This window comes from Siphateles boraxobius, unplaced genomic scaffold, assembly GCF_051911475.1.
Source record: "Siphateles boraxobius isolate OS27281-9 unplaced genomic scaffold, OSU_SipBor_1 115, whole genome shotgun sequence".
In the NCBI taxonomy this organism is placed as follows: domain Eukaryota; kingdom Metazoa; phylum Chordata; class Actinopteri; order Cypriniformes; family Leuciscidae; genus Siphateles; species Siphateles boraxobius.
The window spans coordinates 512501-539723 of NW_027508717.1; the positions used below are offsets into that span (position 1 = coordinate 512501).

Consider the following 27223-nt stretch of genomic DNA (forward strand, 5'->3'; position numbering starts at 1 on the left):
TAAGAATGATTACTGTTGGACAATTTCACTGTAAAATAAATATTAAATTAATTTACAGTATATTTGTAAAATTACAATAAATTATAATGATTTTATTATAATTACTACTAAATACAAATATTTATTTAAAACAAAGAAATATTACTTTTGTACTATTTCACTGAAAAAAAATATCTAAGGAACAAAACATTGCAGTACAATGAATAATTATGATTTTATTGTTATTACTAAATATTTTTTATTTAAAACAAATTAAGAAATGTTACTGTTAGATTGCTATTTCACCGCAACAGAAGTATTTAAGGAAAATGTAATGTGAACCATGGAGCTTTAATTTTGGCAGGGCCGTTTAAAGTTTTTCTTTTTCTTTTTTAATAAACAGCCAGTTTATAACTTTAGCCACATTGCGATTGATGATTTAAATGATAAAGCTTCAATACCATCCTTGTTGTTTATAGTGAAAATCATTGTGGAAAAATATGCCTTGATGATTTGAACTAGAATGTTTATACATTTTTGAATGTATGGCTATGATGACTTAAAAACCTGCGCCTTATTAATCCGTTTCAGGGCGAATGCATAAATATTTTGGTATATTTTGGATATTTTGACCGTGTGTTTAACCGGTTCTCTCTGCAGTTATGTGGTTTCCGGGGACGCCGACGGGAAGCTGAACATCTGGGACTGGAAGACGACGAAACTGTACCACCGGATCAAGGCTCACGATAAGGTGTGTATCAGCGCGCTCTGGCATCCGCACGAGACGTCCAAGGTCATCACCTGTGGCTGGGACGGGCTGATCAAACTGTGGGACTGAGGAATAACACACACACACACACACACACACACTTCCCTCCCTCGCGAGCTGTTCATACGGGTGTGATCGGGCTGGTATCCAGCCCCTAAAAACACACGCCACAGACTTTCAGCTCATGCTGTTTTTGTTTTTTAATGAATGAAACCATGTCTCGCATTCTCTCTTTTTGAAGATAATAAATGTCTCTCGTTTATTTCCTGCTGTCTGTGTGTTCGTATGTTTGCGGAAGTATTTTTCCATTTGTCATATGTGACAAATATCATGATTGTTGTTTTAATGATCTACTACGTGATGTCGTCTAGTAGGTTAGACTAGTGCGCTTGCATTTGTAATGCCCTCAATATTCAAGATAAGGGGCAAAAATATTTTTTATATTTCTATCACACGGGGAGCTCTTTTTCCTCCAAATATCAGCACGATTACAAATAATAAACAAATTAATATTTAGTGACTTCAATTTTAGAGACAATATTGCCTGTTTTTGCTCTATTTCACCAACGAAAATAGTTCTAAACAAAGACGGCTTTGTTACATTACCGAAAGAGGGAATCGATTGAATGAATGATTCAATGACTCACTCATTAAAAATGCTTTGTTCATGAATGAATCGTTTGAATCTCAATGACTCACTCATTAAAAATGCTTTGTTCATGAATGAATCGTTTGAATCTCAATGACTCACTCATTAAAAATGCTTTGTTCATGAATGAATCGTTTGAATCTCAATGACTCACTCATTAAAAATGCTTTGTTCATGAATGAATCGTTTGAATCTCAATGACTCATTAAAAATGCTTTGTTCATGAATGAATCGTTTGAATCTCAATGACTCACTCATTAAAAATGCATTGTTCATGAATGAATCGTTTGAATCTCAATGACTCACTCATTAACAGTGACTCGCTGCCACCAACTGGTGGCTTTAATTATTAATGTAAAGGGTTTTTCATTTCACTTCAAAATATCAATATTTAAATGTTTTAAAACATCAGAATATTCTCTTTGACATTATGGGTAATTTAGTCCTTCACTGGGAATTCTGCTGTTAAACATGTATTTTATTTAATACATGGGAAATCACACATATGGTGTCTCTACAGAAGCAAATATCACAAGTGCACAACCTCGCATGAGTTGTGTTATTCAAAATATGGAATTTGCTTCATGTATCAATTGCCATAACCTGATTTAGCTAGTATTATGGTTTCTAGATATGAATATTAAACGATCAATCATAATGTTTAATAACAGATGGGAAAAAAGGTGTTTCTTAGTTTATTCAGACCTTTTTCAGAATAAACTCTTGAATCAAAATGAGGTAAATAAAGCAATCCCAGAATGCACTGCCTGAAAATTCTCCCCCAACGCTGAAGGAATGTGACATTTATAAATGTATTTTTATAAAAAGACCAGCGTTGGTCTTTGAACACAATGATGAGTGAATTCAGCAGAAGTCTGTCACTTTCTCACACTGAAATGACTGGGAAAAGTGTCCCGATGTTCCTCAATTCAGCCGTTTTTTATCGAGCAACATGCTAACAAAATAAACCATTACTGTTATTTCTAACTGAAAAGAATTGATGCTATTATTGATTTCTGTGCTGCATTGTAAGCCTATGTCTCAAATTATTTTATAATCTACTTATGCTACTATGATATATTATAATATACTATACTACTACTGCTCTTCTACTTTACTCTGTATTTGTGTTTAGTAAAGTAATGAGTCCAGTGTCTTAAGCACTTTGCATCATGGGAGATTCTTGTGTGGTGCATCAATGTTGGATCAAAATGGAACATTTAAATCAATTTTGCAGTACAAAAAGGATATAATTATATTTGTAATGCAACAAAAAAAAGATATTAGATGGATAAGTCAAAGTAAACGTGTAATCGGCCTTGCCGATGTATCCACCGACCACTAATATACACACACACACATATATATATATATATATATATATATATACACACACACACTGCTGATTGTGATTCAAATTAATTGAATTTTAATATATACTGCCATTCAAAAGTTTGAGATCGGTAAATTTTATGTTTTTAAAAGAAGTCTCTTCTGCTCAGCAAAGCTGCATTTATTTGATTAAAAAAAAAAAAACAGTAAAAAATGTGAAATATTATTACAATGTAAATCAGCTGTTTTCTATGTGAATATATATTAACCTGTAATTTATTCCTGTGATCAAGGCTGAATTTTCAACATCATTACTCCAGTGCTCAAGTAACATTTATTTTTATCAATGTTAAAAACAATGGGGGAAAAAAATCAGGTTTTTTTGATGAATAGAAAGTTGAACAGCATTTATCTTAAATAAAAAGTTACGTTATTCGCATATATTATATAATTTTATATTTTTTGCTACATTGCCCTTTACAAAACAGCACTGTACGGTGTTAATACTATAATACATATGTACTATAACATGTTCATATACTGTCATGCCCATAAAACAGCAGTATTACCATGGTACCATGTTCCAAAATAACATGGTATTACCATAGTACTGTTTTATGGTGGTTTTATGTTTCATATGTTGTTTTTTCTCTTTTGCTTCATTTGAGTCCCACTAAATTATGATTGATTCAACTTTTTTTTCCCTTTCTCCTTTTATGATTTTTCTTGTCAGAAGAGTACAATTTAAAGCAAACAATGAGTTTACTGGGATTTTTACATCTTTAACTGTGTCTGGTATTCACATCCTCATTAACTTGCTGATTAAGCCATGGACTGTAAATAAATATGGACGTAGTGTCCGTGACGTTTTAAAGCCCAAAGTGGGCGGAGCCGGCCGTCGCCATCTAGGCCGCGCGTCACTCCCCGATAAACGAGGCGGATTAGCTGAGGTGACGCTAACGCTAGCAGACAAACGGTTAGTAGTGACATCAGCGGCAATCCACCTGTCACTCAAGTGGCCACGCCCTTAATTATGCAGAGGTTTAAGGCTTAATATAATTTAAACGGATGAGTTACAAAAATATTCACCCCCTCACAGTCGTCATGAAGGGCAAAATTAGCAATATAGACCAAAACCACTTTTTGCACCAGGCTGTAAACATGTTTATTTCTGCTGTAAATTTGGCCATTTTAACACTGAGAGGCTATGGGATTGAGTCTGTTTTGCAGCCGGTCTCTAGTGGCCAGTGGATGAACTGCAGTTTAATCACTTCAGTGTTGATTCACGAGAGAGACTGGGAATGTTGCATCTTGATTTAATCGGCCACTGAGTTTTGCATTCTGAAGTGTTTCTCCTGAATAGTCGTCGCTCATCCCTGCGGTGAGAAGCGAGTGTTGACCCATCCCAGGACGAAAGAGCTGCTGGCGTTCTGGATGTTTCTGTGCAGGATCAGACGAGGTTTGTTCGGGTCGCTGTAACTGTGATAGAGCCGGTAATGAGCGCGCTCCAGTTCCCTGAGGAGACTGAACCAATAGCGGATCACCGAGGGCTCGTCCCCGCCCACCTCGAACCCGGGCCAGTGCAGGTGCAGCTCCAGCAGCAACAGACCCATCGAGCCCAGAACCCGCTCCAGAACCAGGTTCTCCAGGACCTTCCACTCCGCGCTTTCCAGGTCCAGCTTCAGGACATCCACCTGAGGGCAGCAAAGGTGACACATTATGCCCCTTTTCACAAGATGTAATATAAATCTGTGGTGTCTATAGTGTTACAGACTCTCTGCAATACCCTAGGCCGTCTAATTCGATCCAATGGCGGTATTCGATTAGAGGTGAAGGTCTCACGCGTGTTCCATCTCTTCCCATGGCAAAGGGATTTTTAATCAAATGTAATACATTTTATCTTATGTATTAACTCGTTTCATCTGACTCCATAAAATGAAAAGGTTTTTCAATGATATCTGTGCATCATTAAATGTGAGCGAATGTTTTACTATTCTTTTAAACTCTTGAATGCAAATAATGTCAAAGTCAATTAGAACAATCAAATGTCACAATTTAATATGTCAGGTAAATGTATCATTATAATTTCATAATCAATTCAAGGATAATCAATGCAAAACATCAAATGCTCTAGAACAAAGAGGAAAAAGTTTACCCGACAAGAAATGCGTGAGGCAGAGAGACTCGCAACTCTCAGCCTCACGGGCCGATCACAGATATAGAAAAGGCCCTGAGCTCTCGCTGCGTTTCATTATATACCCAGACCTCATTTCAAATCTAAACATCATTCACAGTGGAAATTTACCTGTAAGTCACCATTTGCTAGCAGTGGAAAATTAGCATTCAGTCAAATGGTCGAAGGTGTTAACCTAAAGACACATCCTCCAGTGTGGAAGATATTTCTAAACTTCCTAAGAACTTTATTACCTTTTGGGTTTACTTCTTTGGGAATGAGACATTTTTACCAGTCGTACCGAGACATTTCAAATAATACCAAATATGTATAAAACTAGATCATAATCATTCACATTAAACCTTTTAGATTCTTGTGTGAGTTTGGGAGATCTCTGCCAGGATGAAGAATGGGGGACAGAAATGTAGATTAGGATGAGGGAGGTGAGACCTTCGTCTCAATAGTGCATGAGGGGGAGTTCAAATGTTAATTTCCTTTGTTTTCTCAGAGAGTGGCCCTCTCTTAAAGTCCTTCAAGTTTTTCCAGTCTTACATGTCATTCCTTCATAGAGAAACTTCTGCTTCTCTGGCACCTTCCCCATGATGATAATCTGACTCTTCTTGACCAATCCTGTCACCTTCAGCGGTGTGGTTGTCTGGGCAGACCTCGATGGATGAAGGGGCTCTCCTTGGCTTCACACTGCCTTGTGTGAGACATCTGAACAGCATCTTAAATGTCCGCTTCACGATTGAACACATATGAACTTGAACTCGTGAAGAAATGCATAGAAACGCATAATGCAACAAAACAAAATCATGTCATGTTCAATGTAAAATACCATGTTCTTGTCAGCAAGTGCGAATGGTACATCTGTCTCATATGTTTCTCAAGGTCCTGAATGGTAAGGATGAAGAATGGGGGACAGAAATGTAGATTAGGATGAGGGAGGTGAGACCTTCGTCTCAATAGTGCATGAGGGGGAGTTCAAATGTTAATTTCCTTTGTTTTCTCAGAGAGTGGCCCTCTCTTAAAGTCCTTCAAGTTTTTCCAGTCTTACACCCTGTATTTAATATATAATGATGACTCACGAGTATTTGCGCGGATTTGGTTTACACGAACTTCCCCAGCAAAGTGAGTAAACATAATAACGCGCCAAATTGATCCTTCGCAGGGAGTTTGATTGACCGGCGATCTGACCAATCATAATCCGCCATTTTTGTCTGCCGTCCGGAGAGTCAGGAGAGTTAGGCCGTGTGTCCACCAAAGCGTGTTTTCATGCAGCTGGCGTATTTTTTCAATTGTTTTCAATGGGAGCGCCGCGTCTTGACGTACAACACAGAAGCGCTGCGCTGTTACACTAGTGAACTCACTCGAGGCCCACAGAGAAGGAAATCAATAGGGCAATAAAGTCGTTATTTTTGTTTGTTCTTGCGCACAAAAAGTATTCTCGTCGTTTGATAAACTTAAGATTGAGCCACTGTAGTCACTTGGACTATTTTAACGATGTCTTTAATAACTTGTCGAGGAACAAGTGTCAATCCCTTAGAAGCCTATGGAGGAGTGATCCAGCTCTCAGATTTAATCACAAATATCTTAATTCGTGTTCCGAAGATGAACGAAGGTCTTACGGGGTAGAACAACATGAGGGAGAGTAAATACTGACAGAAATTACATTTTTGGGTGAACTATCTCTTTAAGCAGGACGAGGAGAAGTAGGACAGTTTATTGAGGACGGCTGCTGAAGGTGAACTGAGACTGACCCGATTACTGAACACAAACCCAGGAGAGATGAAACCAGCAGCCCTTCAGAAACTCTCCTCTGCTGTCTGACCCAGAACCAGTCTCTATTAAACTTCAGGACGTTTTTTTTAACTTTAGATTAGATCAGATTAGATATTAGATTTAATTAATATTATCTTTCTTTAAACTATGAAGACATTTAGTTTTACAGCTGTCAAATTGATTAATCGCGATTAATCACATCTAAGTTTGTCAATATGTGTATAACAGTCCTTTAAGAAAAATGTGGAGTTTTTTTGTGATTGTTGCGGGCAAAAATCCTTGATTATGCGGCACGTTTTCTTAAAAAATGCAATGGAATATGTGGGATATTTATGCTATTCTATGCGATGAAATTGCGGGAAATTGCAAAAACTGCGGTTTGATGAAAAAGAGAAAAAAAAGTGATTCCCCCAACACCCTGTTCCCACTAGGCTATGCTACTAGTCATTTCTTATTACATCCTATGATAAGCAAGCATAACACATCACAGAAAGTGCTGGGAATATTTAAGTTTTCATCTTATTTTATCTCGGATCTTAAAGAGACTATGTAGTTTTTTAGGTATGTTATTATCTAATATTATTGACTGAAGTCACTATTTTTATTCATAAATATGTCCTCAATGGTGTACAAATACCTCTGCCAATTATCTGACTTATCCTCATAAACAAAGAATTTATTATCTTTATAAACATGTGACGGGTAGGTCCACGGACGCTTCCCTTCTTTTACTGTCTATTAGCATAGACAGTAAAAGAAATGGACACAGCGACCCCATTGATTTCAACGGAGAAGACTGAAGCCGATTATTGCACTTCCTGCCTGATGGCTGAGCGACTGCGCAGGCTCAAACTGAGCTTGACGACAGTCTGATCGTTGTGAATCTTCTAGTAGCTGTGCCAAGACAAATCTGAATCACCTAATTCCTCAGAAACGTTGTTGAAATATTTTGTCCCGTTGCTTTTATGGACTCTCTATCTATGGGCTTCTCCTTGACTTTATGCCTCTATGTCCACCGATTGCCTCATAGACAGTAAAAGATTGCCTGCGAGCTTCTCCTCCTGTCTATACGCTAATTTCTCTACTGTGCGACAGAGAGTCGCGTGGTTATGACGCAATCGTTAGCCTATTTTTAACAAAAACGGCTTCTACGGGGCCATAACGTAAGATACAAAGTAATGGAGCCTTTTATACATTGTCGTGTTTCTTTAGAAATAAATAATGGACAAATGAAGTCTTTGGACGCCTCAGATGTAAAGTTATTCGCTGTCAAAGTGACGCCAAAATGAATGGGAGTCAATGGAATGCTAACAGCAGGTGAATAATCTGCTACAATGGCGGCTCCCCAGGCTTCAGTTTCCGGCTGATGGATTACACACTTGTCTATGAGGCTTTCATGTCGTTCCGCCATCTTGAAAAACTATAATAGCGGAGAGGGTCAAAAAGTACTAGGCCAACGCGTTTTCGTTCAGAGCCAGCGTCACGTGACTGAAAGCAGCAGAAACGGAGGAGCAGAGCAGTGAGAGGCGCTTCACGGCCCCGGCAAGTTTAAAAGGCTGCATTGCACTGTTATTATTCATACTGTAACATTCGCTTGTTCGTTGTGTCAAGTTGCAGTTTGTTTGAAATAAACCTGTTCACCCGAAGGAAAACTCGACAAAGTGCTATTAGAAGACCTCCTGTCATAGCTTTTTGGTACATAACAGCTACCGTAGATGCAACACGCATTTGAAAAAGCGAGGCGCCCGAGAGGACAATTCGTTTGAATGCAAAATACAATTTCACCACTAGATGGGAGAAATTCCTACACAATGTCCCTTTGATAAACACACGGCTCAAACTTACAAAACATTGATGAGTCAAACAAGTTCTGTAGCTTTACAAAAGGAATATGCTACAACTTCTGTAAAAATGAATAAATCAAATATAAAAAAATAAAATGTGTGCTTCCTGTTTTACAGCTTTTCGATGATGTCCACGTCGCGTAATTACGTCACTTTATAACGTTCCCATGGCAACAGGGGAAATGGCTGCTCTTGTGTGAAGTAAACGCAGCATTTTTCAACTTCTGCTAAGATATATGTGACTTTTTTCCAACGAAAATGCGGGGATTATGAAATCATACCGTAGTGCAGCCCCGCATATTTTACGCACAAATCTGCAATTTATGCGGCGAAAGTGCGGCGTATTTGAAAAAATGCGGCCCCCGCATAAATATGCGGACTTTGGCTGATTATGCATTGAATTATGCGCTTGCATAATCACGTTTTTCTGGAGGGACTTGTATATATATACATACACGCACATATTTGCAAACTTTTATGCTAGATGCGATTTAATCGATTTGACCGAACTAGTTTAAATATTAACATCGTAGCAAAGCCACAAACATGATTTGCTTTTTGAGCTCAAGTGAATAAATGATGAAGTCAGCATACAGTAGATGAGTTACAGTAAAAATTACACATTTTTCCATGTGTTTGTGGAGATCCGAGGTTTCTGGCGTTTGATGACGGATGTGTTTGTTCCTCTTAGATCAGATCAAATATCAGTGTCTTCTGCTGTTTAATCTCAGCATCACTTCCTGTAGTTAATGTGGTAAAAGTGAACATCAGTGATCAATCATCAGGGTCATTTACTGTACACTGACTCGTCATTTATTCACTCCATCTTTCCTCTCCACTGCCAGATAATCATGTTTGAGCGTAAAATACAAAATTGCAAGTTTATAAACACTTTGTAACAATTATAAATAAGCTTAATGTAATGTTCAGGCTCTTTCATCTTCATCTGTTTAACTTCAAAACAATATTTAGGCCTACATTTCATAGTTTCAGCCATACAACAATGCAATTTGCATTTAAATAAAATCAGATAGATGCAGTATTTAATAATAAACTATGGCATTTTTTTATTTTTTTATTTATGTTTGACTGACAAATATGCATCACATTAAGTTTATTAGGTTTATGTTCAAACTAATCCGGAAGGAAATTTTATATGCAAATAAAATGCATGAATGTTAAATATTGCATTTTGCATTTTATCATTCATAAGCTTCTCCAGCTTATGAATGATAAAATGCAAAATGAGCTGTGTGTGTGTGTGTGTTTGTGCCATTTATTGCCAAGCTGATATGATGGTGTAAATGTGAGTTTCAGATTCCTAAAACAACGACCAACTGTAATATTTATCATTTTTAGGGTTTGATACTGTTGTGAGTAAGTTATTATATTTTGATTAAAGATTATGACGACCGTTTTTTAATAACACACACTCAATCAGATCGTGTTTAGAAACTCACTAGAGTCAGTTTTGATGAGATTCTGCATCTCAAATGCTTCTTTGGCTCCTTCAGTACATCCATATGCAGGAGTCATAAATCTAGAATATCCTCTGCCATAATTACAAGCACATATTTCATTCATTATCTCCCTCCTTTAGGCGTACTCTCCATCTCTATTTCTGTTTCTCAGGCAGATCGGCCACGTCACACACACACTCTTGTGTCTCACACTGATTCTCACTGAAAGGAAACGTGAAGCTTCAGGTGTGTTTGCAGGAAATGATGCGTCTCACACACACACAATCAATAACCTCTGAGTTCATGATAGAGTCTTTAGAGCTGTGATTAAAGGGTTTTGAATGAGTGAGTGTGTGTGTGTGTGTGTGTGTGTATGTGTGAGAGAGAGTGAATGTGTGTGAGAGAGAGTGAATGTGTGAGAGAGAGAGTGAATGTGTGTGAGAGAGAGTGAATGTGTGTGAGAGAGAGGGAGAGTGAGAGAGTGAGAGGGAAAGTGTGAGGGTTTGTGTGAGTGAATGTGAGAGAGAGAGTGAGTGCGAGAGAGCGAGAGCGCGAGAGAGCGAGCGCGAGAGCGAGAGTGAGTGAGTGTAGAGAGTGAGTCAGTGTGAGAGTGAGTGTACAAGAGAGTGAGAGTGAGTGAGTGAGTGAGTGCGAGAGAGTCAGTGCGAGAGAGTCAGTGCGAGAGAGTCAGTGCGAGAGAGTCAGTGCGAGAGAGTCAGTGCGAGAGAGTCAGTGCGAGAGAGTCAGTGCGAGAGAGTCAGTGCGAGAGAGTCAGTGCGAGAGAGTCAGTGCCAGAGAGTCAGTGCCAGAGAGTCAGTGCCAGAGAGTCAGTGCCAGAGAGTCAGTGCCAGAGAGTCAGTGCCAGAGAGTCAGTGCCAGAGAGTCAGTGCCAGAGAGTCAGTGCCAGAGAGTCAGTGCCAGAGAGTCAGTGCCAGAGAGTCAGTGCCAGAGAGTCAGTGCCAGAGAGTCAGTGCCAGAGAGTCAGTGCCAGAGAGTCAGTGCCAGAGAGTCAGTGCCAGTGCGAGAGAGAGTGAGTCAGTGCGAGAGAGAGTGAGTCAGTGCGAGAGAGAGTGAGTCAGTGCGAGAGAGAGTGAGTCAGTGCGAGAGAGAGTGAGTCAGTGCGAGAGAGAGTGAGTCAGTGCGAGAGAGAGTGAGTCAGTGCGAGAGAGAGTGAGTCAGTGCGAGAGAGAGTGAGTCAGTGCGAGAGAGAGTGAGTCAGTGCGAGAGAGAGTGAGTCAGTGCGAGAGAGAGTGAGTCAGTGCGAGAGAGAGTGAGTCAGTGCGAGAGAGAGTGAGTCAGTGCGAGAGAGAGTGAGTCAGTGCGAGAGAGAGTGAGTCAGTGCGAGAGAGAGTGAGTCAGTGCGAGAGAGAGTGAGTCAGTGCGAGAGAGAGTGAGTCAGTGCGAGAGAGAGTGAGTCAGTGCGAGAGAGAGTGAGTCAGTGCGAGCGAGAGTGAGTCAGTGCGAGCGAGAGTGCGCGCGAGCGAGCGAGAGTGAGTGCGAGAGTGAGTGCGAGAGTGAGTGCGAGAGTGAGTGCGAGAGTGAGTGCGAGAGTGAGTGCGAGAGTGAGTGCGAGAGTGAGTGCGAGAGTGAGTGCGAGAGTGAGTGCGAGAGTGAGTGCGAGAGTGAGTGCGAGAGTGAGTGCGAGAGTGAGTGCGAGAGTGAGTGCGAGAGTGAGTGCGAGAGTGAGTGCGAGAGAGTGTCAGAGTGAGCGAGTGAGTGAGCGAGTGAGTGAGCGAGTGAGTGAGCGAGTGAGTGTGAGTGCGTGAGAGTGCGTGAGTGTGTGTGAGTGTGAGAGAGTGAGTGTGTGAGAGAGAGAGAGTAAATGAGTGCGAGAGTGAGTGAGTGTGTGTATGTGTGTGTGTGTGTGTGTCAGTCACCTGTCTGTGGCCGAAGCTGTTGAGTATGTCCTTGATCTTCCTCCTGCTGTGTGTGTGTGTGTGTTTGTGGAGTCTTTCAGGGTTTGGGTCCCTCCAGTCGACAGAGAGCCGGTGGAGCCACATGTGTTCCTCCTGTAGATGAGCTGATCTGAGACTCGGGTCGAAGCAGTGAACCTCACAGCCGGATCCGGCTAGCATCCGCTCCAGCCTGTCATCATCCGCTGCCAGTCTACACACGCGCACACACACACACACATATTTTACATAATTGAAATGGCTCAACACAACAAATTAGAGATGCACCGATTACAATTTTATAGGCCGATTACGATTTTTCATTGAATTTGAGCTGCCGATACCAATTTTAGCCGATTCCGGTTTCATTTTTTCTAACCACTTTACAGCACACACAAATATTTATTTTCTCTCTTTTCTTTAGTAGAACATTTTGCATAGAACATTTTTTGAACAGTAAACACTATAAAATAGAAATATATAAATTACTCCTGGTGTGGGAAATTCTAAAAACTAGAAATCTAAAGTGCAGTGTTATGGAAGAACCATTTCCTTCTTTTCACATCCCGCAGCAAAAATAGACTCTGTGCCGAAACTCCTGCTTCACGGTTGCTCACGCGACGCTCCTGCTCGACACTCACGCACTGCTCCTGCTCCTGTGAATGCACTCATTGATTAACATGTACACCGGAAAAAAAATCCTGCGCTGCTCTCGCTTGTGGTGTGAAACGGCGTAATTCACGAGGTTTCCTACATGTCCGTTCCGTGTGCATGTGTGATGCTGATGTTGCGCGATGTTAATCATGCGGCGCCAGAGTGCATTTGACCGGCATAAAATCAGCATATGTCAGACTGACCAGGCCGGTCGCCGGTCATGGCCGATCACGTGAAAATCATCCAATTCTGGTCACCAGCCGATCAATCGGTGCATCTCTACAACAAATGTTTCAAGTGGTTTCCCCAAATTGAACTGAAAATGCATACTTTTAATGACTTCTCCAGTTTAAAAAATGTTCTACCCCCTGAATAGAATCCCTCACAACAGCACAAATCTGCAAAACAGGTGTTGTCTCACTAATCAAGGGCTTCATTAGTTGCACCAGGTGTGCTTGAGCTAGAACACATGAAATATCTGAACTGACGAGGTTTGTTGAGTGTCACGTTCCACTGCATGTTAGAAATAAGGCTAAGTCAAAAGAATAGTCCAAAGAGTTAAGAGAAGATTTCATCTCCCTTCACAAACAAGGAGCAGGATAAAAGATAGCGAAGGCACTAAATGTTCCTCGAGACACCGTTGGAAGCATAGTTTGCAAAAGACCTGCAGCAAGACTTGCTCCTCTGGAAAACTGCAGCGTGAGGAAGGAGAGATGATTCACTGAAGTATCAGGAGATCCTGGGAGAACACGTCATGCCGTCAGTGAGGAAGCTGAAGCTTGGACCATCAACAGGACAGCGATCCCAATCATTCCTCAAACTCCACCCAGGGTTGGGTTCAGGGGTTTGAAGGAGGAGGTTGCGGCACACAAACCCAAGAATATCCATGAACTGGAGGCGATTGCTCATGAGGACCGGGCTCAGATTCCTCTGAAACTGCTGTTTGGTGATACATCTCGTTGGCTGCAGCTCATAACAGCAAAGTGGTGTTCTACTTAGTACTAAAGATGCTTGCCATGAAGGGGTTGAATAATTTTGAGACTGCAGAAGTCATTAAAAGATGCATTTCATTTGAATTTGGGGAAACATTAGAAACATTTGCTGTGTTGAGCTATTTCCATTACTTTTGTTTGATTTGTTCATTGCAAACAGCTGCAAGTCTGTACATTTTGCCAATAAACCTGATTTGCAATGGGGGTTGAATAATTTAATATATATATATATATTAAATAAATAATAAAATAAATAAACATATATATACAGGTCCTTCTAAAAAAATTAGCATATTGTGATAAAGTTCATTATTTTCCATAACGTAATGATAAAAATTAAACTTTCATATATTTTAGATTCATTGCACACCAACTGAAATATTTCAGGTCTTTTATTGTTTTAATACTGATGATTTTGGCATACAGCTCATGAAAACCCAAAATTCTCTAAAAAAATTAGCATATCATGAAAAGGGTCTCTAAACGAGATATTAACCTAATCATCTGAATCAACTAATTAACTCTAAACACCTGCAAAAGATTCCTGAGGCTTTTAAAAACTCCCAGCCTGTTTCATTACTCAAAACCGCAATCATGGGTAAGACTGACGACCTGACTGCTGTCCAGAAGGCCATCATTGACACCCTCAAGCAAGAGGGTAAGACACAGAAAGAAATTTCTGAACAAATAGGCTGTTCCCAGAGTGCTGTATCAAGGCACCTCAGTGGGAAGTCTGTGGGAAGGAAAAATTGAGGCAAAAAACGCTGCACAAGGAGAAGAGGTGACCGGACCCTGAGGAAGATTGTGGAGAAGGACCGATTCCAGACCTTGGGGGACCAGGGGAAGCAGTGGACTGAGTCTGGAGTAGAAACATCCAGAGCCACCGTGCACAGGCGTGTGCAGGAAATGGGCTACAGGTGCCGCATTCCCCAGGTCAAGCCACTTTTGAACCAGAAACAGCGGCAGAAGCGCCTGACCTGGGCTACAGAGAAGCAGCACTGGACTGTTGCTCAGTGCTCCATAGTACTTTTTTCGGATGAAAGCAAATTTTGGATGTCATTCGGAAATCAAGGTGCCAGAGTCTGGAGGAAGACTGGGGAGAAGGAAATGCCAAAATGCCTGAAGTCCAGTGTCAAGTACCCACAGTCAGTGATGGTCTGGGGTGCCATGTCAGCTGCTGGTGTTGGTCCACTGTGTTTTATCAAGGACAGGGTCAATGCAGCTAGCTATCAGGAGATTTAGGAGCACTTCATGCTTCCATCTGCTGAAAAGCTTTATGGAGATGAAGATTTCATTTTTCAGCACGACCTGGCACCTGCTCACAGTGCCAAAACCACTGGTAAATGGTTTACTGACCATGGTATTACTGTGCTCAATTGGCCTGCCAACTCTCCTGACCTGAACCCCATAGAGAATCTGTGGGATAATGTGAAGAGAAAGTTGAGAGACGCAAGACCCAACACTCTGGATGAGCTTAAGGCCGCTATCGAAGCATCCTGGGCCTCCATAACACCTCAGCAGTGCCACAGGCTGATTGCCTCCATGCCACGCCGCATTGAAGCAGTCATTTCTGCAAAAGGATTCCCGACCAAGTATTGAGTGCATAACTGAACATAATTATTTGAAGGTTGACTTTTTTTGTATTAAAAACACTTCTTTTATTGGTCGGATGAAATATGCTAATTTTTTGAGATATGAATTTTGGGTTTTCATGAGCTGTATGCCAAAATCATCAGTATTATAACAATAAAAGACCTGAAATATTTCAGTTGGTGTGCAATGAATCTAAAATATATGAAAGTTACATTTTTATCATTACATTATGGAAAATAATGAAGTTTATCACAATATGCTAATTTTTTGAGAAGGACCTGTATACTAAACACTAGCTCTTTTAAATAGTCTATGTATAGATAATGATAATCATTTCAAACAGTCATCTCGAAAATATAAGCTGCAGGTATTTCCATCATATAATTTCTCTAAAAAACCTCTTAAATTTGGGCAATCGGATCTATAAGAATTCGGCAACAATTTATCTGCGTGCATATTTTGTGAAAATGTTGTCTTATATGAATGTACCAAATGTGCACACTATGTGAGTATATATATATACTGTATATTACAAAAAGAGTAAGAGTAGGAGGTTGCATGCTATTGTGAATTTATTTGATGTGCTTAATGACTATTTAATCAGGTTTTATAAATCATGTTAATGAGCACCGGAGTGTTTGGAGAAGAGCGTCAGACTCGCACTGAATTATGCACAGCATGAGATGTGGAGTGTGTTTTAGCTGGAGGATCCGCTGTGAAACCAGCCAAACATCATTCAGACGTGCCTGAGCAGCGATTCCTAGTCCTGACGGACTGAATTCGCTGACTGTAATGAGCGTCGAGTGATGTTGGCGAGAGTCTGATTCACTGCATCTGATCTCAAACACTCCAGGAGCGGCTTTGGCTGTTAAAATTATTGCCTTTATTGAGATCCGGACCAAATTATGAACCCATTAAAAACTGTCTGCTAAATATATCTTACTCAGGGTCATATTTTGTTTCAAAATCATAAAGAAAAAATAATAAATTATATTTTATAAAGAAAATTAAGCCTTTGTACATCCTTTAATTGTGTATATATATATATATATATATATATATATATATATATAAAGGCTTGTCATGTCAGAAGTGTTTGCAGCAGCTGGTTCGTTTGCTAATGAAGTTTGACTGTATAATGAGAAGAAGCTGCAGGGCAGGAGTTTCACACGCATGGATTATAATCTCAGCGTTTTAGTTTGCAGTGCAACACACACACACACACGCACGCACGCACACACGCACGCACGAAAACACACACACACACACACGCACGCACACACACTGAAATGTATATGTAGGCTATAAATGCATAGAAAATACTCAGCAATGGTGTTGACCTATGAATTTACACATGGTTTGTCTTAAAGCATATTAAAAATAGACATAAAAACAACATTAAAAGCTGTATTTTCTCCACAGGGGGACTTTAAAAGTTCACATGTCAGATAGAAATAGAAGAAGCGATCGACTGACCTGAGAGAATAAACGCGGCAGTGTTTCGATGCGATTCGCTGGGCCAGACTGAACCTGCGGTCCAAACACAGAACCCACGACCCATGATCCTCTCTGTCGAACACGGGCGGCACAGACGCCGGCCTCTCACAGGACACCTTCAAACACACACCGAAGATCCATCATTCATTATCTGGCCCATATTATGCCTTTTCTGATATTCCCTGTCATGTAGAGTGTAAAAGAGCTGTTTGTGAATGTAAAAGATCAGTGCAGATAAATGAAGTTATTATGTTTATGAGTCCTCAGTCATTCAGTTTCACTGTATTCAATTTGCATAATGCCCGCCTCTGGTCTTGATTGGCTGAACAGCGTCTCTTAGCTCCGCCCTCAAACGCTAGTTTATCTGAGACTGGAAGAGTTTGGTTTGTGTTGTTCAGGTCGAGAAGACGCTGTTTTCTGCTGACAAAGCAAATCCACTTTGATGAGATTGATCCGGTAAAACCATAGACTGTAAAAACATGTTCGTAGTGTGTGTGACGAGCGTTTCTGAAGCCCAAAGTGGGCGGAGCCGGCCATCGCCATCTTGGTCGGGCCGTGCGTCACTCACGGATAAACGAACATGTGCAGCGAGGCGGATTAGCTGAGGTGACGTGACGCTAACGCTAGCAGACAAACGTCTAGTAGTGACATCAGCTGTAATCCACCTGTCACTCAAGTGGCCACACCCTTAATTATGCACAGCTTTAAGGCTTAATATAATTTAAACGGATGAGTTATACAAATATTTTAATATCATTTAAACGGATGAGTTATAAAAATATTCACCCACTTCACAATTGTCATGAAGGAAAATTATCAATATAGACCAAAACCACTTTTTTTCTTCAACCACTTTCAACATTTTGGGAAAATCCACGCCATCGTTACTGTTGGTATCACTGTGTATCAAGAGCTGAGACTCAGATAATGAGTGTTTGATTTCTGACCAATCACAACAGACTGGGCCTTCTGACCAATCAGAGCAGAGAAGCTGTTAGAGAGGCGGAGTTTAGAGAGACTGAATCTTCAAACGAACCGTTTCAGACACTGTGATGCTGCAATGGAGATTATTATGAGAAAATTAAAGTGTTTTTTGACCTTGGATGAATGTAAACCTGTTGTGGGAGCCTTTAAAATAGCATAATAGTGCACTTTAACTCCGGTACTAAGAACAGCTTGAAGTTTAGGGTTGTACCAACCCGATCTCAAGGCAATTCGTACGAATTTTATGAGGTGGCTAATTCGTACGACCTTACTTGTACGAATTTGTACGATTTCTGCTAAATCATACATATTTTACGAATTGCAAAGTTCGTATGAATTCGTACGAATGACCTACACCTGACCCCGCAATTCGTACGAATTTTATGAGGTGGCTAATTCGTACAAATTCATACGACCTTACTTGTACGAATTTGTATGATTTTTGCTAAATCGTAACTATTTTTAAGAATTGTAAAGTTTGTATGAATTCGTACTAATGACCTACACCTGACCCCGCAATTCATACGAATTTTATGAGGTGGCTAATTCGTACAAATTCATACGACCTTAATTGTACGAATTTGTATGATTTTTGCTAAATCGTACATATTTTACGAATTGCAAAGTTCGTATGAATTCGTACGAATGACCTACACCTGACCCCGCAATTCGTACAAATTTTATGAGGTGGCTAATTCGTACAAATTCATACGACCTTACTTGTACGAATTTGTACGATTTTTGCTAAATCGTACATATTTTACGAATTGCAAAGTTCGTATGAATTCGTACGAATGACCTACACCTGACCCCGCAATTCGTACAAATTTTATGAGGTGGCTAATTCGAAAAATTCATACGACCTTAATTGTACGAATTTGTACGATTTTTGCTAAATCGTAACTATTTTTAAGAATTGTAAAGTTTGTATGAATTCGTACTAATGACCTACACCTGACCCCGCAATTCATACGAATTTTATGAGGTGGCTAATTCGTACAAATTCATACGACCTTACTTGTACGAATTTGTACGATTTTTGCTAAATCGTACATATTTTACGAATTGCAAAGTTCGTATGAATTCGTACGAATGACCTACACCTGACCCCGCAATTCGTACAAATTTTATGAGGTGGCTAATTCGAAAAATTCATACGACCTTAATTGTACGAATTTGTACGATTTTTGCTAAATCGTAACTATTTTTAAGAATTGTAAAGTTTGTATGAATTCGTACTAATGACCTACACCTGACCCCGCAATTCATACGAATTTTCTGAGGTGACTAATTCGTACAAATTCATACGACCTTACTTGTACGATATTGTACAATTTTCGCTAATATATTTCGTATATATTTTACGAATTGGAAAATTCGTATGAATTCGTATGAATGACCTACACCTGACCCCGCCCCTAAACCTACCCATCACGTGGGTTTCGACAAATCGTACGAGTGAGGACGTACGAATTAGCCACCTTTTAATCACTCGTACGAATACACACAAATTGGTTTTGCGATAGCGTGAGGCAGTACCTGCGGTGTAGAGATGTATGTGAGGAACCGATGGGCTTCCTCCTGTAAACCGCGTGTCTTGGCGGCCCACGGCTCGAGCTCGATCTTCCATCGGGGAATCTGCACAAATACACAGAAAACTGTGGAGCTTTTACAGGTCGAGCTCGGAGAGTCTCAATACTGCAGTAAATGAGGATTCGTTCTTCTATTATCTGAGATTCTGTATCTCATCAATGTGTCCTGAAACCTTTCTGAGATTCATTAGTGAACTAGTTTATGTCTGTCTGAGAGCTCAGGATTGTATTTTGTTTTAATTATACATATTTTGAATCAGCTTTTATTTTTATATTTTCATTTTTTATTTTAATTTAAGATTATTTTTTGGTCATTTTAATTAGTTGTCTTTATTTCAGTTCTCTGTTTAGCTTTAAATCATTTCTTGTTTTAGTTTCTGTAATTTTAGTATTTTGACAAACATTTATTTATTTATTTATTTCAAGTTTTAATATCACTTAATTTTTATATTTTATTTTATTTCAGCTTTATTTCAATCATCAAAAAAAAAAAATCTTTGTAGTTTTAGTTAAAAATAAAAACACTGGTCTCAAAACACTGTATAAAATATTGATCTAAACAGTTGAACTTTAATAATTTTATTAGTTTTGTGTCGATTTTTTTTCATGTTTCCAGTTCTGGACTAACTTACAAAGAAACACTAATTTATTATTTTGTTTGTTTATTTATTTATTCATATTAATAGATTAATTAATTAGATTAATCTCATCCACTCTAAAACTTTAGTATATACATATATATATATATATATATATATATATATATATATATATATATATATATATATATATACAGGTGCTGGTCATATAATTAGAATATCATCAAAAAGTTGATTTATTTCAGTAAATCCATTCAAAAAGTGAAATTTGGATATTATATTAGTTCATTACACACAGACTGATATATTTCAAGTGTTCATTCCTTTTAATTTTGATGATTATAACTGACAACAATAATATCCAAACTTTTATGTTGGATGCGATTAATCAGTTTGACCGCACTATTAATAATTAATTGTCATGAACAACTTTAATTTAGTTTAACTTGATGTAATATAACCAAAACTGAAGTAAAATTTGTAAAAACTATATAGACATTAAAAAAACCTAGCTAATATAAATGACAAAAATATTAAAACAAACTTGTATGTTAGTTGCGATTAATCGATTTGACGGCACTATTATTCACTAGTTCTTCTGCCCATCAACCTTGAAAGTTAATAATAAACTAACTTGGCTTGCTGTTAAATAATGAGTTAAATAATAGAGTTGTGCATTAGAGGATAGAGATGATTTACTGGAGGAAGAATTATTCAATGAGATGACGTGTTTTCTGCTGCTTATATAATACGCTCGTAAAGATGATTGACAGGACTGAATGTTTAGGCTCCTCCCCAAACTACATCTCGAACTTCATTTAATTCATTTTCATGAAAATAGTGTCATGAATATGTAAAGATCCATGTTTCCAGGTGCTGCACAAAAACTATCAAAAATAATTGAATTTAAATAATTTGGTAAGTTAATTTTAACCTTTTATTCAACTGAAACCAAACCTGTTGTCTTGAGAATTTTGCTCAGATTGATAATCAGTTTACAATATTCCACAGCCGGTTCCTCAATGACATCATCATCCGCCAGGAAGTGACGTCGTTTTGGCGGGAAAACAGCAGCACAAACATCATCAGTATAAGTATCTGTTATCAATATTATCACAGATCTGTGATGCTGGTATGTTTCACTTTAAATCGTCCCACAAACTCTGTTAGAAATGCTCATGTTTTTTAGAGTTGGAAGGACAAGTTATTTCTAGCTTGTTTTACTCTATTTCTATTTCTAGAGTTAGACTCTCTGGCCACAGATGCATTTTTCCCTCTTACGAAAGTCAAACAAACCCGAGTTCAGCATGAGTGCAACATCTGGGTTATTTCAGAAGAGTCACATCTTCATCATCATCTCAGACTACTTCATAAACATTAGTGAATATTTCTCTCTTCTTCTTCTGTGTCGTTAAGGAGCAGCGCGAGCTTAGTATCAATGAAAGACTCATTTACATTTTATTCATATTTTGAATATTATATTACATATAGGCCTATATTTTATTTTTAGTTAAAGTTTTTTAATATTATATATATACTATATAGTTTTTATTAATTATTAATTTAGTTTTTAGTTATTGTAGTATATCAAGAAATATGGAAACAAGAAATGTTTATTTTATTTTATTTAACCTTTATTTCAAGCAGGGTTAGTATAGTTTACTAAAAAGAACTAAACCATAAAACATATCTGTTATTTAAAATAAAATAAACGTTAACTGTAAAATAAAATATTTAAAAAATATTTGATTTGCCAAGGCAACATTTCTCATTTTAATTTAGTTTCACTTTATGTAGTAAAATGACCAAAACTGAAATAAAAATGATTTAAAAAACTATCTAGACATATATATTTTTTAAAACTATTAAAAAGGACAAAAAACGTGCTAAATTAGTCAAACTAAAATGAAAACAGAAAATATCAAAATAAAATCAGATTCAAAATATATATACAAATCTATAGTATCTCAATTATACTAAAGTAGCGCTGATGTTAAGTAAGGAAAATGTGTTTTATGGTTTTAGTTTGTTAACTATAATAACCCTGCTAAAATAAATTTAATCATTTTTATTTCACCCCTAATTTCTTATTTTAATTTAGTTGAACTTGATTTAATAATAACTGAAACTAAAGTAAAAACCTAACTAATATAAATGACCAAAACACAACGAAATTAGAAAAAACTTTACCTAAATCAAAATGAAATTATATATATATATACTTTTATTTTATATAGCCTATATACTGAATGTTTTAAAATTAATTAGAATTTTTTTTTTTTTTAATTAAAATAGAATTAGCATCTCAAATGAGTATAATAACGCCGCAGCGAACATCATGGATTCATGAAGGTGTTTCTTGGCAGGATCTGGATCTGCTCTGTTTGCACATCTGGATTCAATCAGTTCGTGAAGCTTTCCTGCCCTGTGTCCTCGTGCTCGACAAACACTCGCTGGGGAACACGCAAACACACTCGCTGCTCCTTTACATTTGTACATGAAGACTTTGATATCGAAGCCTGAGATATGAGGGAATATCACTAACACAAATATCACCTGGAAAAGATGCATTTTCATTCTGTTGCATGAGAAGTTCATCCAGCTTTGGTTAGGCTCTTTGCATGTGCAAATTTAATAAAGTAAAAAATGCTACATATTTTTTTACAATTAAATTAACTGTTTTCTATGTGATTATATAGTAAAATGTAATTTATTCCTGTGATCAAAGCTGAGTTTTCAGCATCATTACTCCAGTCTTCAGTGTCACATGATCCTTCAGAAATCACTATAATATGATGATTTGATGCTCAAGAAACATTTATGGTTATTGTATAAGTCAGAATTTCCATTTAGTATATCAGAAATTCTACTTTTTATGTAATTATAATTATATTTTATATCTCATAAATGACTTAATATGTCAAAATTTCAACCTTTTATATCATAATGAGTTTTTGTCCTAAAACTTAGTACATCACAATTTTGACTTTTTGACTACTTTTTGTCACAATATTTTTTATGTATGTGGTCAAAAATACAGTAAAAATTGTGAAATATTATTGTAATGTAAATCAGCTGTTTTCTATGTGAATATATAGTAAAGTGTAATTTATTCCTGTGATCAAAGCTGAATTTTCAGCATCATTACTCCAGTCTTCAGTGTCACATGATCCTTCAGAAATCACTATAATATGATGATTTGATGCTCAAGAAACATTTATGATTATTGTTCGTATTTTTTTATTTCTCAGGATTCTTTGATGAATAAAAGTTCTAAAAGAACAGCATTTATTTGAAATAGAATCTTTTGTAACACTATACACGTCTTTAATGTCACTTTTGATCAATTTATTGCGTCCTTTATAAGTCTGACGGAGTGTTTCTAAAAATGATTCTCTGAATCTGTTACTAATATAAACCAGAAACTGAAATAGTTGTGAATATTTCCATTCTGTCTCAATCGTGTTTCATGTGTCCCACACCCTTCATATGGTCCCAATCCAGTCTATAAATCCTCCAGCTCTATTTCTACTTCAGTGATGTCAGATTAACGAAATCTCAAATCCTTTTATAATGTTAGTCAACCGTCTTCTGCTGAATAACTGAGTAAATGTGGGCGGTCGTATGTTAATGAGCTCATGATTGTAACATTATAATCATGCATATTTATATACGCACCATTTTAGTGCAATGAAGGGGATCTGTGTGTGGTGTTAGACTCAGAGGTCAGAGGTCAGGCCTGCATCTCTCTCTCTCTCCGAGTGTGAAAGTCTTCAGAAGAGCATGAATACGCTTTTGTGTGCGAGTCTTTCTGACATGCACAGTCAGCAACATAAACAGGAAAACTGAGAACAGAAGCGCGTTTGAGCGTCTGAATATGAATCTGTGCATCTAAAGTCTCTTCATCTGAGAGTCTGATCGTGTTTTCTTTACATCAACTCTTTCTGTGCATGACATCAGTGCTTCTCAAACAAGAGGCTGGCAGATAAAGATATAATCAATATGTTAATAAATATATGAATACAAGAACAGAAACTTCTAGACCTGGGAAAGTCGTGGAAATCAATAAAATCTTAAAAAGCCAATGGAATTTTTATAATAATTATTTTTATCTTGTTAGTTATGTCATATTAAATTGCTATTTGTGAGTAAAAATTATTTAAAAATCTCTTTACTGAATAAAGTTGTGCAAATTCATCAGTAATAAATAGTGCAAACCCTGATGAACAATCAACAACTCAAACTTAATGGATTTAGTTATTTTATTAATTAATTATTTCATTATAACTATTGTAGCTATTTTAATTAATTCATTGAATTATTTTAATATATTGCCACTCCAAGTTAATGATATAAAAAGTATTGTTATTTTGATTAATTAATTGAATTACTTATAATTGTTTTATTTAATTATGTTTATATAACGCCACTCTTAGTTTATGTAAATAAAAACTATTATTATGTAATTTGGATTAGTTTAATTATTTAAAATTGCTTTATTTAATTCTTTTAATACAACGCCACTCTTAGTTTATGTAAATAAAAAGTATCATTATTTAATTTTAATTAATTTAATTATTTATAATTGCTTTACTAAATTATTTTAATATAGCGTCACTTCATGTAAATAAAAAGCATAATTATTTAATTTAATTCTAATTGTTTTAATTATTTTAATATAGTGCAACTACCAGTTTATGTAAATTCAATTTTATGTAAATTTAATAAGGAAGTTTAATTTCATTATTTTATTGTATAATAATTTTTTCATTAATTATTATTACTAATTGTATTAATTGAATTGTTTGAATCATTATAGTGAATCACTAATATGAGTTTGCTCACCCGTCTGCGATGCTTCAGCGTGGAGGCAGCATCTGTTGCCGTGGTAACGGCGTGTTTCTGGAGTCGAACCGGCGGCGTCAGACTCGGGCCCGTGAGCTCCACGTAGACGCGAGCGCAGACACACAGCAGAGACAGCAGGAGACTCGCGCGCAGCACCAAACACCTGTTCATCCTCAGTGCCTCACGTCACTCTCCATACACACACTCTGCGCTGGGTTACAGATTCAGCAGAAAGCACTGATTTATCAGAGTCAAGGGGTCATGGCATGAATGTTCCTTGAGGATCACTTATAATGCTAATAAAGTTTTTTGCACAAAATATATGATTATTTTCAACCTCCATCCTAAGCATTCATCTGAAATTATCTGTTTTAACGCTTCTCAGTAAATACACTGTTATGATTGGGAAACAGTATCAACGCCCACTTATTATTTCATGCAAGTAAGAGTTTTGAAAACATTATCCATATTAAGAAACGGTCATTTACACACAAAGCGTTATGAAATAATTTCTTTATGGTTTGTGGTGCAGCTGCTGTCAGATTCAAGACAGTCGATGCTTCATCTGTCGACAAAAGTTTCTTTGCGAACTCTCTCCATTACAAAACACTTTGCAGTGAATGCTCAGTCAAAAACAAACATAATCCTCAGACGTGATCCGACTGTATCAGTGGATCAGCGCCAGTGATTATAATGGCTTCTGTTTGCTTTTGACACGAAGCTCACATCCAAAGGTCAGCCGTTAATGACTGAACGCCAGTGGGCGTGGCCTATAATGACAGCGGGCGGGGCCTATAACGGCAGTGGGCGTGGTCTGTAACGGCAGTTGGCGGGGCCGGTGACGCGATGATGTATAACTATTGGTCGATGTCTTGCTTTGGAGGCCGAGATATGCAAATGTGTTTCCCGTGTGACGTCACAGATCACCCAATAATATCAAAACAAGCTGTTTTTTGAGCTCTTACATGTCAAAAGATCAAGGTCAATTTAATGTGTCTTGTCATTACCTCTTAAACATAGCAACAAAGAACATGGAGTAAACTCAAAAATGTCAACTTTTGGCATTAAGATGTGCATCTCAAGTCTAATTCGTCCAAATATGAGTTCATTTTTCATAATTTCAAAATTACACAGACTAATTTATTTGTTATGAATCATCTTATATTTTGATTCTATTCCATCAAGATCCAAAAAAATAAAGTTAGATTAAGTACATTTTTTACAGTCTATCATTCTCTGGATTTACAAAAATAGACATTAATATGTTGAATTTATTGTAAAAATGTAAATATTGTGACACACACACACACACACCATTACTGTGATATAAAACTAAATGGAAACACTTCACAATAAGGTTTCATTAGTTAAAATCAGTTAACTGCATTAGTTAACATAAACTAACAATAAAAAATACTTCCAAAGTAATTATTAATCTTAGTTAATATTATTGCATCTGTTAATATTAGACTATTTAAGGAAGTATGATAACATGAACTAACAGTGGTTGTATAAGAACTGATGTTAGTTAATAGATCGCGCTCACCTCTTTTCTCTCCCTGATCTTCTGCTCTTCATGTCTGAGTGTGTGTTTCATTCACTTCTGTCGTTCAGGCGCTCAGAATGTCTTCTTCTTCAGAGTCCAGTGTTGGTGAACATCTTCCTCTTCTCCTGAGAGTGTGTGTGTGTGTGTGTGTGTGAGAGAGAGAGAAGAAGAGCTGAGAAAATGCAGTCGACGACACTCGGAGGTCTGGAATTCCTCCTTTAGACCCGCCTCTCTTCATAAACACACACACACACACACACACAGCGTGGCCAGAAAAGAGTCTCTGGGTGTGCATAAGAAAATCTTTGCGTCACATTTATTGTCAGATTAATGTGCAATAAACCTCCACTCTGCGTATCACTAACTGTACAGAATAGACTGGGCTGATGTGTAAAACTATACTCAGCTCGCCACATAACCAATAATACAATATGAAATATAACTCAGGGCTCGACATTTCATGTGCTTGTCCTTCGAACAAGTAAATCGGTCATACACTTGTCCAAGTAAAAAAATTGCTTGTCCAGAAAAAAATGCAATAATAAAGCAATATTCTCATCAGTGTACGATCAACTTTGACATATTTAAATCTGCATATTTATGATATTTTAACCTTTATAAAGAGCATTTTTCCTTAATCGTTAAATTAAGGAAGCATAAATATATGCTTCATCTTTCATTTTAAATTCTTAAATTTGATCAATAAATTAAATTAGAATAATAAGACACTATATGGCTGCTAACAATAAAATTAAATAATTGACAGTGAAAAATTACAACGTCATTGAATAATGTTATGCGATTGTTTTAAATATTTTTTGAATATACAAATATGAAATATTGGAAAGAATGGTAATTTTAAACACGAAACTAAACCACCGATAGGTGGCGGCAGATCACCGTCTTAATGAGTGAGTTATTGAGTCATTTTTTCAACCGATTCGTTCAAACGGCTGAATTGTTCAGGAATGACGCAGATGTTTAATGGGTCATTGAATCTTTGACTCAACCGATTCGTTCAGAAAGCGCTGAATCATTCAG

At 37.4% G+C, this 27223-nt stretch overlaps 2 protein-coding genes and 1 long non-coding RNA gene across 3 annotated transcripts in view; 2 read left to right on the forward strand and 1 right to left on the reverse strand.

Moving 5' to 3' along the window:
• Positions 1-1010, forward strand: part of cdc40 (cell division cycle 40 homolog (S. cerevisiae)) — a 27715-nt gene extending 26705 nt beyond the window's left edge. The window contains exon 15 of the mRNA XM_077200014.1: positions 640-1010. Coding sequence (XP_077056129.1) covers positions 640-817 — 178 coding nt within the window. The 3' untranslated portion in view covers positions 818-1010. The remainder of the gene's footprint in view (positions 1-639) is intronic.
• A 1882-nt stretch (positions 1011-2892) lies between these two features.
• Positions 2893-26373, reverse strand: mettl24 (methyltransferase like 24). Its single transcript, XM_077200019.1, has 6 exons — positions 26183-26373; positions 24637-24847; positions 19140-19238; positions 16596-16732; positions 11866-12094; positions 2893-4423 (listed from the first exon to the last, which is right to left on the reverse strand). The coding sequence occupies exons 2-6, from the start codon at positions 24805-24807 to the stop codon at positions 4100-4102; spliced, it is 960 nt and encodes a 319-aa protein (XP_077056134.1). The 5' UTR covers positions 24808-24847; positions 26183-26373; the 3' UTR covers positions 2893-4099.
• On the forward strand, positions 20799-22452 carry LOC143707502 (uncharacterized). The gene is made up of 2 exons (XR_013193168.1): positions 20799-20879; positions 22158-22452. It is a non-coding gene; the product is annotated as an uncharacterized LOC143707502 (long non-coding RNA).
• Positions 26374-27223: the final 850 nt, after the last annotated feature.

What these genes read in the sequence shown, in the direction of transcription:
- mettl24 (XM_077200019.1), bottom strand. Translation starts at nt 24,807, where the DNA reads ATGAACAGGTGTTTGGTGCTGCGCGCGAGTCTCCTGCTGTCTCTGCTG. An exon ending in CGCTGAAGCATCGCAGACGG is followed by an intron (nt 19,239 to 24,636) that starts GTGAGCAAACTC and finishes GTATTTGTGCAG; the next exon opens with ATTCCCCGATGGAAGATCGA. An exon ending in ACAGCTTCGGCCACAGACAG is followed by an intron (nt 4,424 to 11,865) that starts GTGACTGACACA and finishes TGCTGCCCTCAG; the next exon opens with GTGGATGTCCTGAAGCTGGA.